Source organism: Argopecten irradians, chromosome 2, assembly GCF_041381155.1.
Source record: "Argopecten irradians isolate NY chromosome 2, Ai_NY, whole genome shotgun sequence".
In the NCBI taxonomy this organism is placed as follows: domain Eukaryota; kingdom Metazoa; phylum Mollusca; class Bivalvia; order Pectinida; family Pectinidae; genus Argopecten; species Argopecten irradians.
Genome location: NC_091135.1, coordinates 25,282,130 through 25,299,522, shown reverse-complemented (window position 1 = coordinate 25,299,522; position 17,393 = coordinate 25,282,130). Strand labels below are relative to the sequence as shown.

The following is a 17,393-nucleotide window of genomic DNA, read 5'->3' as shown; positions in this document are numbered from 1 at the left end:
AATCAGACAATCAATATAGGTACATCTAAGTACAGAAACCACTGTTAACAGATAACCTTTATAATATATCAACATAAAGAACAAAAGAAATGGCAATGATTCATTATATATAGGTCTGCAATAAGAGATATGAAAGTGTTGGCTTTTGGCGCATACAGTATCTCCTTCACATGGGATCAGAGTACCAGCGGCATTTTCAGGTGCACTTTTACTTTAAAAGTTATATTATGTAAATACAAAACTTTTAGAGGGTGATAAATATTGTATATATGTATTTTTATAAAGAGGTAAAATACAAACTCTTTTATATGTAATTTTGTTCTTTGATAACTGGGAATACTATATTATTTGCTGATTGTTAAGTTTCAATCGTTGATGTATTGTAGACTCATACACGTGTGTATATCTCTCACGAGTTCAATCAAATGTGGTCTACCACATTTATTTATACAGAAACGGGTCTACGTGCGTATTAGTGTTTACATAAAGGAATTCGAAGCCACAGCAGACATCTCATTCAATATCAAGTAAATGTAGGTCACCTCGCGTTGAATGGTATCCAGTTGTGTAAATTGCTGCTGAAACGTTCAAACGTAAAGGTGGATTATCAATTCATGTTCAGTACATGTGTACTGGTGTTTGAATTTCCGATTTCGGGTATTACGTTTGAAAACCTCTCGAAAAAGACTTAGATACACTAGAGGCTTATTTTTATCTCTGGACATACGGCCATATAAATAAAAGTGCATACAGGTATCTGTGTGTGTATATATGGATAGAATATGAGAAAGAAGATTTTACAAGTGTACCATACACTAGCTAGAAATAAAGGTAATCACATGCGTACACTAGCTAAACATACAGATTATAATCTTTTTAAGTATAAACCTACTGTACTTTGAGCTCGACTTGCTCGAAACGTGTCTGTAAATATGATGTTCAAACGATACTGGTACACACACGTGTGTATGCATATACATGTATATCTCTAATGTCCCGTATCCACATATACCATTTGATTTTACTTGTTTTTTCCTGGGGTTTTACACAAGATCGGCATTACTTTACTCACTGGGCATCATATGTTGTTCATTTAATAGTGACTTCCACTTCGTGTACATGTACAAATTGCAATTATGTGGAATAAGACACGTGAGTTGACCACATGGAGAAGCTATACATGTATCAGTACATGTATATGCACCTATGCATGATTTCCCCATCAGTCAAAACAGCGAGAATAATCTATATCTGTTACCTGCTGTGAATGCCATTGCGCTTCAGCAGTGGGGAAAACTGCACATGGGGCTAGTTCTCCTGCAAATCCAGCCTTGGTGAATCTAGTTCCAAGATCGATGACAACACTATTTCGACTATCCAGAGTAGGCTGTATCAACATATCATCGGTCAGGTCAAAAATAAGAGTCGACAAATCCATGTTGGAACTGATGTATCCAAATGCCGGTGATTTCTTGTGCACACCAGGTTATATTTCGTTTTGTTTACATGTTTAGCTATGACTCACACGATCTAGATCTACTTCCGCCCACAGGTAATATGTACTATACAAACCATACTCGGTCTAATTTCCGGATATTGTAAACACGCGATATATAATTTTTGTTTAAGATATTGCGTAATACTCAGGGAAAGACCATGTGATGGTGACACTGATCGTTATTCAAATAACAGTTCAATCCTTTAACACAGTTCTTTACAGACAAAACGGCCTCTTTACCATTCTATATTCCCTTTAGTTTCAACCAAACCATGATTATTTATAATTTGTCGAGAACAAAGCGAAAATTAACTCATAACCATGTTAAGGAATTTCTACAAAATCACCATAAATTCTGAAGCTCCCCATTAACAAATAGGAAAGGACTTCTGTTTGGACCCTTATTAACCCCCAAATCCATCAATTTGTTAATTAAGTCTTGCGACATTAATCTTTTGTCTTTGAAAATGTTTACTATATTCTTGATTCATCTATGATTGTAGTTTTCGATTATCACCGTTCCAGTTGCAATGGTAGCCATACAGTATATTGACGAATTAGGGGGTCAAAAGGGCTCAAACCATGCATAGTCCTTTCCAGATAACTGCTGCTAATATATATTATACTCAAGTAATACTAATGTTGATATAATCATCATCTGAAGAAAAAATATCACATATTTGAAGGAATCATGAGCAGAGACTGAAAGGTGTGTTTATCAGAAAAATGTTATTTGCCCCATACTTATAAATCATAAATTGATTATGACGCACCTTTTCAATATTCATATTCTTTTGTCAAAAACTGCGAATGTATATCATAAGTTTAGAAGTAAATCAGTATTTGAAAAAATATATTGTGTGCAGCCATTGTGAATCGTTGTAAACTAACCATTGCATTTATGATTACCAGGGTTCATTGTGTACAGGTAACCTTGTTGTTCTTAATAACGAACGAGTATAACCTTATACGAACATAAATCAATATACTATAAAAGGACAGCCTTCATGTCAGTGGTATCAGGTGGCTTATCTCAAATATAATGAATTAAAGTAATGTACAAATTGCTGATCAATTTTCTAATACCTGGTCGTACATGTACAATCTAAGGATTATTACAACAGTTACAACAGGGTGCAGTGTTTAAATGCACACAGAACACACAAATGCTATAAATCACATTGATTTCGCGTACACAGATATTTCATGATTTGTTGAAATAATAACAGAAGATTTGAATTCACTATTCTCTTCAAAAGTTGACACTAGACACTTGTCTTAATTCAACACCATTGGATAATTACTAATTAAAAGTATATTAGGCGATATATCATATACAAACGATTGCAACGCTTATCATCATCGAATTACACTTGTATCAGTATAGTAGAAACACCGAAAACTGTGGAAAAATCCAAGATAATGAATTGTTCGAGGCCCGTTAGGGCCAAGAACTTCATTATCTTGACTATTCCACAGTTTGAGGTGTACCTCATACTTAAAACAAGGCAATGGATGTCACGGATACTATTCACTATTCCACTGGGTATTGTTTAACTATTCCACAGCTCCAGGTTAACCCTTACTATATATTTAAGCCTTGAGACCTATTCGTAATTCATTTATATACCTCACTCGGAGAACAAGAATCATGATTTTTTTTAAAGATCAATACACAGGTAATATATATGGTACTCAAACTGAAACATTTCCTCAGTTTATTTTTCACTGTTCGACATTGATGACCATATGTAGCTCTGTGTATGCACGAGTGATGAATTTTGGATGTAAATTTGAACTGATCTGGACAAAAATCTTTTCCCATGCAGCACAGGTCTTAGAGGGAGCTAATTTAGCAAAAATTAGTAGAAGAAAAAAAATATATTCCCCAATATTTTGGATATATACACAAAATAGTGAAATCATGTAGCAAAAGAGTGTGCTTTTTGAAAGTATTCCTTGGGAAATATTATCTTCTTGTTGTGGGATTTAAATTTGTTTGATTGATGCCATTTGTGAAATATGAAACACAAAATATGAAAAAAGCATGTCAAGCATATGTAATTTCATTTGGCAGACAATTCAGCATTTGTCTCTTGGGATTTAATCTCATTTCTCCTGGATTTGTTAAAGTGAATTTTTTGGGGGGGTTATGGATACAGTGCTGTGAAAGAACTGATGTAAGTTATTTTCAAATGAAGAGATGAAAATTGTATACATCTATGCATTTATATTGGTATTGTGAAAATAACTTTACAAATATACAGTATCACAACTTTGAAAAGTACCCGGGTTAATGTTTAATCTATATCTCCGAGGATTTAATGAATGAGGGTGTATTTCTGACTAAATACTAAGCTACGTTCACCTGTCGCTACATTCACCTTCATCTGTGGGAATAGTTCACAAACTATTCCACATCAAAAGGTTATTATTCCACAGTAGTAGGTGATAATAGTAGACTTTGCTCCGACTATACCTCAAGCTATAACAATAGATGACATCACAGCCATGTTTTAAGTACGTTTACGGCACATAGTGAAACTTTTGGTGACCCCCTATTTTAATTTTGTTAAAAACCTGATAACCTTAGATTGGAAGTAACATCTCTTGCCAGCAACATCCTTACCAATGAAGTCTTAACTGCAGAAGGTATCTGGCATACCTTTAAAACAGAATTACATAACCTTATATCAAATCTCTCATAAAAACACAAGATCCACAAATAATAAACCATGGGTTGCATCTGAAGTTAAAACAAATTATTAGGAGAAGGGACCGAGTATCCAAACAGCAAAAAGTCAAAATCTCCAGAATAATTGAAAAATTCAAACTTACTATGCAGACACTTCTACGGAAATTCTACAGGAGCTACATTGAAGATATTATCATCTCTAAACCTAACCATCATGAGTTATCGCTGTTAAGAAATTCTGGAAATTTATTAAGCATAAACGTACAGATCACAGTGAAATATTTTCCTTAAAACAAGATAGACGTCTTGAGACTATACTTAGCCACCAGTTTCAGTCTGTCTTTTCTAGTTCAGAAGATGTAGAACTTGTGATTCTGGCCGACAACTATGATTGATAAACAGTATCCTATCATGTCTGATTTCCCAATCACAAAAACAGGAATAATCAAACTACTCCATAATCTTAATGTCTCAGAGGGCAGCTGGTCCTGATTTGATAAGACCAAACGTCCTGAGGGAACTTGCTTCATAAATAGCCATATCCTTTGTCACCTCCGCTCTATACTAAATGGTGAAATCCCATCTGATTGGAAATAGAATAACATTGCCCCGATTTCTAGAAAGGTCCTAGTAAATACAGGCCTGAAAACAATGCTCCCCTTTATCATGATCTTGCAAAGTTTAAGAATACATTATTGTCTCCGATCTAAAAAAAAACATGCTGATAAACACAATATCCTATATCCCCTTCAGCATGGCTTCCGGCAAAGATCTTGTGAGTCAAAGCTTTTAGACATTATTAATGATGTATAAAAAATCTGGATTCTAGGAAACAAACAGACGTTTTAATTATGGACTCCAGTAAGGCTATTGATAAGGTTAGCCACCTCCTCTTGTCTTAAAAGGTACATCATTATGGAACTCGGGGAAATACAAATACCTGGATTAAAAACGTTCTTTTTGGTAGATCACAAACTGTAGTGTTCGAGGGAGAATCATCAGGCACAGTTCTTGTCCGGCCTGGTGTCCCTCAAGGCTCAGTCCTTGGACCCAGCCTGTTCCTGTTTTATATTAATGATATAGTCGATGGTGAACGTCTCCTTGTAGATGATACTATCATGTACCTTAAAAATGCATCATCTTCAGATCCCAATCTCTGCAAAAAGGCCATGACACTTCCTGATAGGTGGGAGGCGACATGGAAATGGCTTTCCATCCTGGCAAATGTGAAGTTCTTTAAATACAGAAGACCAGCAAGCCAGTTCTCTATCAGTACACTCTACATGGCTAAATCATGTGAGGTACCTCGGGGTGACCATATCCTCCGACCTAAAGTGGAGCGCACAAGTTAGTAATATTACTAATGGCGCTAATACTTCCCTTGGTATCCTAAGGAGAAACATGAAAACTTCCTCTACCGATGTACAGAGATCTAGTTTGGCTTAAACATCAAATCTGTGAATTTAGAAGAAATGCTTTTTGAAAATATTAGCCATTTTGACTCCGCCCCTCTGGCTCCTGGGCGTTGACCAGGACCAATATTGATATATATAATGCTATCTCAGGTTAATCACTCTAACCCAGTTTGACTAATAAACGAATAATGTTCGTAAATGTGTTTTTCCTATATAAACTATAGTGAATTTGACCCCTCCTCAAGGAAAACTTGGCGAACTTGGACAACGGGCGAACCAGTCGTCCCACTCCCTGTTTAATGAGCGCTAAGCAGGAGCAGAAACTACCACTATTATAGACTTTGGTGTGTCTCGGCCAGGGGACAGAATCCAAAGCCTTCCTTATAGGGGCGAACGCTCAACTCAAGGCCAAAAGTGAGGCGGTACCAAGGTAGGCATTAGGACACATAAAGTCAGGTAGGAAGAAGATAAAATATTAGATCCTAAATTTAGTCGCCTTTTACGACCATGCAATAGGGGCAACAGGTACAATTCTAACGCCCTACCTACAGGGTCAACACGCTATATAACACACAAGGTCTCATCATGCTGTCAACGGGCAAACCAGTCATCGTTTGTCCTGCAAGCAGGGCGAGAACATTATACCTGCTGTGCCTATTGCATGATCGTGAAAGACGACTAAAAATAGGATAATTTTCCTAACGTCTTCCTTGACAACACCTCATGTTAGGATTTCGGTTAAGCGCTCGCCTCTGTGAGGTAGGCTCTTGGCTCTGTCCCCTGGCTGAGACACACCACATGATGTAAAAGTAGTATTTTCGGCTTCTTTCCTGTGGTACGACTGGGCCGCAGTATAATGTTACCGGATGGGATGTGGTACTTGGTGTCTTCGGCGGCATGCTTCAGTGATATAGCACCTTAAAAAGGCAACAGTTCCACTGGTTTTCCTACTTGAGTCTTAATTATTTACCACTGGTATATATTTCTCGATACTTTGTATGCATTAGGTCGTCGAAAAAATCTCATGATTCACAAGTAAGCAAAAGTAACAGAGAGTGTCATGTAAGGACGGCCTCCCATGATTGTGTGTTGCGTGTATGAATTGCGTGGTGCATGATTTGGAAGACTGTGGTATGTTCATGCTGTGTCATCTTATATAGTGGAACTCTTGTCTTTTAATAGTGCTATATCACTGAAGCATGCGGCCAAAGACACCAAGCAGCACGTCCCACCCTGTCATGGTATACTGACAACGAGCGAATTAGTCATCCCACTCCTTTGTTGCTTAGGACTAAGCAGAAGCAGAAGCTACAAATTTTAAAGATTTTGACGAGTCACTGGCAGGGGACATAACCCAAAGCCTTCCTCACAGGGGCGAACGCTCAACTCCAGGCTCAAAGTGAGACAATGTCAAGGGAAGGAAAAAGTCAGTAAGGAAGAAAAGAAAAGATCAAGTTAGTCGCCTTATTACGATCTAACGCCGCGTAGTACCATCTTAAAAGAAGATACAACACACTGCATTAAGGAACTGCCCTGCAGGTAGGGCGTTAGAATTTTACCTGCTTCCCTATTGTATGATCGTTAAAGGCGACTTAATTTAGGATCTTATCTTTTCTCTTCTTCCTAACTGACTTTATCTTTCCTAATGTCTCCCTTGGCACCGCCTCACTTTTGGCCTTGAGTTGAGCGTTCGCCCCTGTGAGGAAGGCTCTGGGTTCTGTCCCCTGGCCGAGACACACCAAAGTCTATAAAAGTGGTAGTCTCTGCTCCTGCTTAGCGCTCAGCATACAGTGAGTGGGACGACTGGTTTGCCCGTTGTCAGTATAATGTGACCGGGTGGGGTGTGTTGCTTGGTGACTTTGGCGGCATGCGTCAGTGATATAGCACTATAAAAAGGGCAACAATTCCACTATACAAGAAGACACAACATGAATATACCGCAGTCTCCCAAAATACGCAACTCGTGCAACATACACGCAACGCACCGCATACATGGGAGGCCGTTCTTACATGACCATAGCTGTTAATAGGACGTTAATTAATCAATCAAACAAACAAAGCATTCAGGAAAGACCGTCCTTAAATGACACAACACACTGTAGACACAGGGGCGGTCAGTCTTAAATGACACAACACAACGTATACACAGGGGAGGCCAATCTTAAATGATATCCTGTATATAGGAAATGCCATTCTTAAATGACACAACACACTGTAGACACAGGGGAGACTAGTCTTAGATGACTCCCTGTATTCAGGAAAGGCCGTCCTTAAATGACACAACACATTGCATACAGGGGAGGCCAATCTTAAATGACATCCTGTATAGGAAATGCCATTCTTAAATGATGCAACACAATGTAAACAAGGAAGACAGTCTTTATATAACCTGAATTAGTTGTAAAATGGCTTTTAATGCAGTCGACCATTTAAATAACAAACATATATGTCGACTCAATCTTTCTGTAGTCTGTTTGCAAACAGCTAAGCTATATGTATAATATATCTAGGACGGAATCAATATATCGAATTCCCTTACTCCGCTCTATTACTTTTAATGGGGTTTATTAAATGTTACATATAAAGATACATTCTATGTCAGGACACCCTTGTGACTTTTAGTCCGAAGTCTTTATCTCTACTATTTAGCTGTACGTCTATCTATATATACCCTGTAAATTGTACTCACGTGAACAGAAATACCGTTATCTAGACGTATAATACATTAAGTTTATCTCAAATCATTTCTCAACCATGCAAATATACAAAATGCGAATGACTCGAGTAATGTTGAATATTGTTATATTAATAGGTATAATTCATCACGTGACAGCTACAAACCCCGCGTGTGCGAAGACATCAGCATGTGCATGTCAATTCCCCGATGGCGCAGGAGTAGATTTATCAACACTTGACAGCAATGATCCTAAAAACCCAACGTGAGTATTGAGGAATTTCTTGCCACCCTTACGTGAAAAAGATACGCACCATTACTGTTAGGTTGCTATTACATAAATTACATAATCAATTATGGACATGGGTTGTAGACAGTATAACACGGATGAATGATTAGTTTTCCTGCCTAGTGCTCAGCATCAAGGGAATGGGACGACTGGTTCGCCCGTTGTCAGTATAATGTGACCGGATTGGTTATGCTGCTTGGTGTCTTCGGCAGCATGCTTTAGTGATATAACTATAAAAAAGACAAAAGTTCCAGTGAGTATCCAAGAAGACATAACATGAATATACAGCAGTCTCCCAAAATACACACCACACACTTCATACACACTACACACTTCATCTATGGGGGCCGTCCTTACATGACCCTGGTTGTTTATTAACTAAACAAACAAAACAAAGAATGATTAGTATTTAGTTATACAGAGTGTACACATTAGAAAGTAACTAAACGAACAATGACTTTAATGGTCTTTGGACACCACCCTGGCGAACTCAACAAGCACAATATCGTTGTATCCAATACAAATCATCCTCAATGTAACCATGTTTAGTTACTGAGAAAAGTAGAAAATCACAATATTTCTCATATTTCCTTATAATCTTTTCAGATTTCCCGACATAGCCCCTGACACAGGAAACGATCAGTTTTCATGGAACCCATGTACGGCATTCACCGAGAGCGATTGTATGGACGTAGCGGTATGCTGTTTTTTTTCTTTCCCGACAAAAGATAATGTTAAGTCTTGAATGTTCTTAATGAATGTTCCTAAATCAATGTTTCAGTGAGGCATCATTATAAAATGCCAAAGACACAACATGAATATACCGCAGCCTAGCAAAGCATACACTCACACACACACTACATTGCATACAAAGGTGGCCGTCCTTTTGATTTAAGTATATTTCTGGTTATATTTGAAATAACTATTGTATATTAATAGCACGTTAAGTTTAATTAACAACATATGTATTAGGATATTGACAGAATTAGTATACAAGAAATACAATAACAACAACCCTCTTTCTCAGATGATAAGAGTTGATACGTTTTCTGACACAACAGTTGTGCAACATACATCAGAACGACAAGACTGCCGAGTATTTCCCTATAGGAACCCAGGACACTGCGGACTTTTCCTACAACAGCGATGGCAAGCTACAGATCACATACATTTACAAAGGCACAGGGGGAGCTCAACGGTAAGCTGAGTAAAACATGTTCATATTTAAACTACTTTAGCAAAACTAAAAAAAACCCATTTAACGTATCACAAGAGTGTCAGAGGTTTACATTAAATAAAGCTCAATTATAACCATACACTTTTTTCAGGCTCTGGGTTCTGTCCCCTGGCCGAGACACACCAAAATCGATAAAAGTGGTAGTTTCTGCTCCTGCTTAGCGCTCAGTATACAGGGAGTTGGACGACTGGTTTGCCCTTTGTCAGTATAATGTGACCGGGTGGGGTTTGTTGCTTGGTGTCTTCGGCGGCATGCTTCAGTGATATAGCACAATAAAAAGGGCAACAGTTCCACTATACAAGAAGACATAACATGGATATACCGTAGTCTCTTAAAACACTCATCTCGCACAACATACACGCAACACACTGCATACATTGGAGGCCGTCCTTACATGACCATAGCTGTTAATAGGACGTTAATTAATCAAATAAACAAACAAAAGCTTAAAGATGCTACAACGTTGACAAATAGTATTTTTCTTCAGTTACAAAAGCTACTTACATTACACCATTACTTTCATTGACAAGCTTGAGCTTCTAATTGTATTTCAAGGTAAAACTATTAAAAATTATTAATTACGCCCGAAAAATTAACGTAGAACTATGTCCTCTATGGAATGATGAACTGATTACACATGCACCAAAAGCAAAAGAAATTATTTTCATATTATTTTTGTGTTAATTAGACATAGTCAAACCTGTGTAATGGAACACTCCAAAAGACAGACTAAAACTGTCTTATTAAACAGGTAACTTAATATTCAGGTACAAGGATCTTCTTTGATTTTTATAGAGAAATTTACAATAACACTGTTACTACATTTTGCACCAATAGCCTGATCTTTCTTGTCATGCGACATGCCTCGTTGATGATCATCATGATCACTTGCACATTCATAATGACAACAAATATCCTCCTGTTCTTTAAAATGTCTGAAGAAGTGTTCAAGGCAATATTTACCTCACTATCCCTTGTTCTGATGTCACTCCGATTAAGGTGTTGGAATTAGCCAACCAGTGCAATATCATCATCATCAACATCATCATCATCATCATCACAATCAACTTGATTTGTTGCTATATATTGATTGACTGTCATCAAACTGAAATCCAGCTTTCTGGAAACATTTTCTGTAGTAGTCACAGCAACCTCTTCCAACCATTAGAGTCCTTGTATATAACATCGAGGACAGAGATATTTTTCAACATTTATGAGGAACACATCGAACGATATCGTTCCATCTCGCTGACCAGTTGCATCACCTATGAATTCCTTAGGCTGAGCGTTAAGCAAGATAGAAACTACCATTTTCATAAATTGTGGTGTGTTTCGGCCAGGGGACAGAACCCAGAGCCTTCTTCACATGGGCGAACGCTCAACAGAAAAAGGTGAGTCGGTGCCAAGGGAGACGTTAGGAAGATGAAAGCTAGTTTGGAAGAAAGAGAAGATAATATACTAAATTGTGTCGCCTCTTACGACCATGCAATAGGGGCAGCAGGTATAATTATAATGCCCTACCTGCAGGGCCGATGAAATTGGGAGGGGAAAAGGGCCAGACACAACTGACGTTGGTTAGATTCCCTTTACCTATACCTATAGCTCCTATTCATTCAAATAATTTGTAGAATCTTATAGTTCTACTTATACAAATTCTAGTATTTGCATGAATGGTACATACATGTAAAAATACCTACCCTACGAAATTTGGCTTGGGTTGTAGAAGACCCCATCAATATTTTTCTTCATGCATACTTTCTCTATCAATCAAGAATAAGAAGTAGAAAAGTTATTGTTGAAAATCCTGGTTGTTGGTTTTACATTGCCAAAACAACTCAATAACCTTGAAGACCAATTATTGAATTATAAAAAATGTAATCAGTAAACATAATAATTATAATTCCATATAAAGTCATAAGTATTAACTTTTCTTACATTTATGTTTCAAGAATATGATATGCTAACAGTCAATTACTTTCCAACAAACCAATACATGTACTTAAGCCTTTTATAGTCTAACATAAAGACTTAGCTGTGTATCATAAACTGCTTTGTACATTGTCCAGAGCAGGTGCCTTAATGTCCTATGTCACAATTACTACTTACCCTAGGAATAGTATTTACAATATCCGATAGGCTAATCAGGACCAATCAGGTATTTTGTTGTCTGTCAGATATCAATACAAGTTCACTTGCATTTGCTTGGCTACATGTGTATATATAATATACAAGGTGTCTCGCCCTGTAGTTAGGCCGTTATAATTGTAACTGCTGCCTCTATTGCATTATCGTAAAAGGCAACTAAATTTAGGATCTTAACTTTTTTCTTCTTCCTTACTACCTTTCGTCCTCCTTACGTCTCCCTTGACACCGCCTCTGTTTTGGCCTTCAGTGGAGCGCTCACCCTGGAGAGGTAGGGTTTGGGTTCTGTCCCCTGGTCGATATACACTACTTTCAATAAATGTAGTTGTTCCTGTTCCTGCTTATTTCCTGTCAGCATCATGTGACCGGATGGAGTGTGTTGATTGGTGTCATTGGTAGCATGATTTCGTGATATAGCACTATAAAAGGCAAGAGTTCCACTATTTTAAGAAGACACACCAAGAATATACCGCAGTCTCCCAAAATACGCATCGCCACTTCATACTCGCTACACACCGCATACGGTAGGCCGTCCTAACATGTTCCTGGTTGTTAATAAATTGTAAGTTTAATCAAACTAACAAACAAATATCCTTCACATTTAAACCAGAGCTGCACCCATACACTTAAATACATTTGTTACAGGAAATACATAATAAAAGTATAAAATATAATAAAAAGTAAAAAGTATAATATAGAAACATTATCATATTTATTTCTGCTACTTAAATTTGCCCCTGTCAAAGTTACATTCATATTTCATTCATTTTCATAATGCCAAAGGAATGCAGTTCAATGCTAATATTTGGATTTGGTAACACTTTTATGATGAAAAAAGAGATTGTGCATCTATTTTGAGTAAAGAATTCATTTTTGTCAAAGACTGAACAGCCTTCTTCCGTGATCGCTCTTATGACATTCGTGAAGTCATAATAAAATCCGGTATTATTTCAGTAACGATGTGTCCTGTGTCTATTTGTATTGCAGACAATCATTTGTATCCTTGACATGCGATCCACAACAGAATGCATTGTTTACCGCCTCTGGTGAGAATCCCGTTGGGAGTGGCATGTATGTAAGTGAGGAATTGTAACATCGTTACGACACACACATATGTGAACATAAATAATTGCCATTTGAGAATGTTTTGGTGTTTTAAAACTGGAATTTTAATTCAATAGTTTTGAGGAAAGATAAACTTCATAAGCGTCATCTTTTAGACTTGAAACTTAAAAGCCTGTCATTTATTAGCAGTGTTAATTTATTAGCACTCTTAAAATTATTAGAAAAATACAAGGTAAATTAACACTTCTATGAATGTTTATTAATGTTTTATCTGATGGAAGTAAACTGTTATTAACGCACCATCATTAAGGTAAAGAAAAATAACGTGTTTTGTAGTATTTTGACCTCACGTCGAAGTTAGCCTGCTATCCTAAGGAGACATCGTCTGAAGGATTATCGTTATCCGTCGGAACCATTATTTGTATCGCGTATGTATACTTCTACTAAGTTATATGCTTATACTATTGTTGGATACTCTGATTTTAACCACTAAATGTAAGATTTATATGCCATTATGATTATGATTTATTCTATAACTATGCATGTTTTACAATGGAAAACCAATGTGATAAATTCCATAGCAGTTGGTTATCGTTTATGTTTACACACTCCAGTCTGTAAACACCTACGGCGCCTCTGATTGGTCAACTCCAAGATCTATCGATTCCGATTGGCTCTCAACAAGTGACAGTTGTTTATCATGTTTATCTAAACTCTCGTTAGTAAATTTTCGAATTCTTAAAAGACACTCGCTGAAGCTCGTGTCTTTTCGAAAGTTGAACATGAACTAACTCGAGTTTGATAAACATGATAAAAAAACAGTCACTTGTTGGGGAACCTCTTTTTCACGTATTGTTTAATTTATCTATAAATATTAGGTTTTGGTGATAATTCCCTTACAATGCATTGTCAGCTTTAAGTTAGGAATTCCAATTCTTATAGGTTTAAAGATATTGGTATTAACGAAAACGTAATTTGTGTTGTATTCGCTTGTGTAGCTTTTGTGATGATTTAGGTGTATGTTAATGATGTTAGTCGCATATTTGTTGCAGCTTCTTCAGCTTTGTCCTACTCTACTTTGTAATTGGTGTGGTTTTTCAACTTGCGGTGAAAAAAGAGCGCGGCACTAACTTGATAATCCACAAAGAAGCTATCAGTAGTATCCCAGGGTTGATTATGGTGAGAGGAAAATGTTGCAGTATATTCTCAAGTTATTTCCTTGGTAGAGTTTATGTATTGTCCGTATTACGATTTGCATTAAAGTATTTCATGCTAAAACTGAAAATTAACAATTTACTCCTGACAATATTTTGCAGGCTGACACATCGTCTGTGACTTCTCTACGATGACCCATATACGCCTTGTTAATATACAACTACGCAACATGTTTTTGGCCTACAAAAACGTTGTCTGCAACCAAAAAACAGTTGGTTTTGCTAACCGTTGTACAATTCTTTTTTTTTCAGTTTCTACTTTGCTTTATAGTTTATTTTGTAAACACTGTTGCGTTCAAAGCGAAGATTGGTAATTAAGAATTGTACAACGCTTAAAGATGCTCTACCGCTGACAAATGGTATTTTTCAGTATCAACACAGGAGCAGACGATTTAGTATTTTTCTTCAGTTACAAAAGTTACTTACTTAACACCATTACCACCATTGAAAAGTTAAAGCTTATAATTTTACTAAAGTTTAAAATATGAAAAATAAATAATTGCATCCCGAAAAAATTCCGTGGCACTATATCCTATATGGAATGAAGAACTGATTAATAATGGTTCACCCACTATGATGAAACGAGAATATTAAGTGAGCAAATCAATTATATTTATACTATAGATGTTGTTTGATGAATGAGTGATTATGTTCAAATGTTACATACATGTACATGTTAATAGAGTATTTAGATGTAGATAATAAATGTGTACAATATGTGTGTGTGTATGTGTGTGTGATGGTGTGCGTGTAGGTATGTAAGTATGTATATATATGTGTATGTGATGGTGTGTATGTATGTATATTGCATGAATCGGTATTTTTATGAGAGTAAAAAGAATAAAAGAAAATGCTCAAAAAATTTAATATTCTCAACTGAGTGGAGAAAAAAAATAAAGAACTGATTGCGCATGCACCAAAGGCAAAATAAACTATTTTATATTATATTTTGTGTTAATTAGGCATATATATAGACGATTAAACACCAATTATTGTTCAAATGATGAATATCATTTATGTTTTGTCTGCAGTGGAGCATCTTTAACAAATAACCAATTGTTATTGAAAATGTTTTTGTAGAAAATATCTGACAAAAACGTGTTGTTTCTGTGTACATTGACAAGGCGTATATGGGTCATCGTACGTTTCTGATTCTATATTTATATACAAAACAATGTTGACGAGCATAGACTTATCTCAAAATAATCAACTAACCATCATTTAGATTGTTGATATTCTTAAAATTATTTTAACTTAATCATTTGTTTGTCACATTTGAAAAAGGAGTCTTTAGGATATGATCAATCCTGATATTTAGTATAGATTATATTTATATTATGTTACTTTCACTTTCAGGATGGAACCATGTTTATTTTTCGAAAGGGAACATTGTCTGAGCGGAAAAAGCTAATACATTAAATACATGTATTTGTAGTTTTTTTGTTATGAAATAAAATGTTGCCTTGTACTTACATGCTTTTTCGTTGGATATTGTCAAAATTGCTTTCAATCAACTAAGGGCAATACTAATAATGTTTAGATGGATAACATTGGTCAAAACTGGGTTGGTAAACGCACATTTGCAATACAACAACGCTGCATTGTTTGATTATTAAGTTAGACTCGTGGAACATATACAAATATATATCATCTCTGAAATAGAAGCAACAGTTATATATGCCGTATTTTCCATACTCACGAATGAAGATAATTTAATATTTTAATCATCATCAAAAGTTACTAACATTATGAAAATTACAGCACTTTCAATGCATTGGTTATAATTATACAAATATAAATAAGTGTATAACATGATTTTTAGCAGTACTCCCAAAAATCATTATATGTACATCTATAGTGAAGCGGAATGAGTATCTACGGTCAGACCATGAAGCCAAATTGCGGTCTAGAAGTTAATTTCACATTGTTACAGTGATATTAGTAATTGTAAAGTGATCAGGAAAGTTTCCATCTAAACATATATAAGGCATAAAAAACAACAATTGTACACTACATAATATCTGTTTATAAGGATCTGAAGCCATTTGAATGATGTTCACGGTTTAATTCATCAAACCTTATGGTTTACAATAGATTAGTGAAGAAAAATTAAAATGCCAAAATTTTCACCCAGTTGCGGCATATATTAGTTAATTGGTTTGGTTTTCATTTATAACGCATAACATGCTATTAGGCCATTTCAGTAGACACAGAATACAAGTGTGCTTCAGTAGACTACAACTTGATAATGGAACCTATTGCCGTTCTACTTGCGTTTAATCTTAGACTAGTTTATATATATTCTGCATATTAACCATTACTATAGACTTGATTTTGTTTTGTTCCTTAATTTACACAATAATTAAATAAATAGTAGAACTAATAAAAAAATTATCTGGAAATGAGTAAATTACTTGTAAATCCATATTTTTCATTGAGGACTAAACTAATACGTAGTATAGAAATAGAAATATGATCATGTATACTTTTTGTGTTAAGAACACAAAATTTTGAATTTGAGTGGATGCTCAGAAATGTTATTAATAATGAAGTACATAAATAATTTAACAACTAATACATAGAGTTAATGATCTATGTGAGTATAATTAATATAACTATTTTTAGACTTTAAAATAAAATGCTCCACACATGAACGAAACAATGCATTTTAATTATTTGATAAGTCGCCAAATAGTAACACATCATGTGTAATTGAATAATTCAAAGCAGCTTAAGTTTGGAAAAAAGTGTAACAGATAATTAATGATTACTTGTCTCATCGTTTCCCTATCACGAACGGAGTGGATTATCAATAGCATTTCTTCGATGCAAATAAAACCTCCCTTGTCAATCTCGAATGATGGATCAGATCCATCATGCTACCCAAGGAGTAGAAAAGTGGAATTTTATATGCATTTTCAAAAATGTGGTTTTTCGCTGCTTTCTAATCGTTAGGATACCAATTATTTTTCCTGGAGGTCCTAATCTAAAATATATCTGATTCTTGATTTTCCCCTGTTTGTCCTGTACTTTCTTAAATGAATTAACTGCTGTTGTCGATATTACTACTGTACTGAGATAGTTTCACATGCTGATCACTCGCAATACGAATGTCAAACTTGCTGTGTTATGCGTATAGCTTTTTGAGCGATCCATGACTACTT

The 17,393-nt window shown here is 35.7% G+C and overlaps 1 protein-coding gene across 1 annotated transcript; it reads left to right on the top strand.

Moving 5' to 3' along the window:
- Window positions 1–1,241: 1,241 nt before the first annotated feature.
- On the top strand, window positions 1,242–15,701 carry LOC138314918 (uncharacterized). The gene is made up of 8 exons (XM_069255557.1): window positions 1,242–1,485; window positions 8,421–8,547; window positions 9,178–9,268; window positions 9,633–9,769; window positions 12,938–13,025; window positions 13,352–13,443; window positions 14,068–14,194; window positions 15,586–15,701. Exons 1-8 carry the CDS (start codon window positions 1,356–1,358, stop codon window positions 15,646–15,648), a joined length of 855 nt encoding a protein of 284 aa, XP_069111658.1. The 5' UTR covers window positions 1,242–1,355; the 3' UTR covers window positions 15,649–15,701.
- The last annotated feature ends 1,692 nt before the right edge of the window (window positions 15,702–17,393 follow it).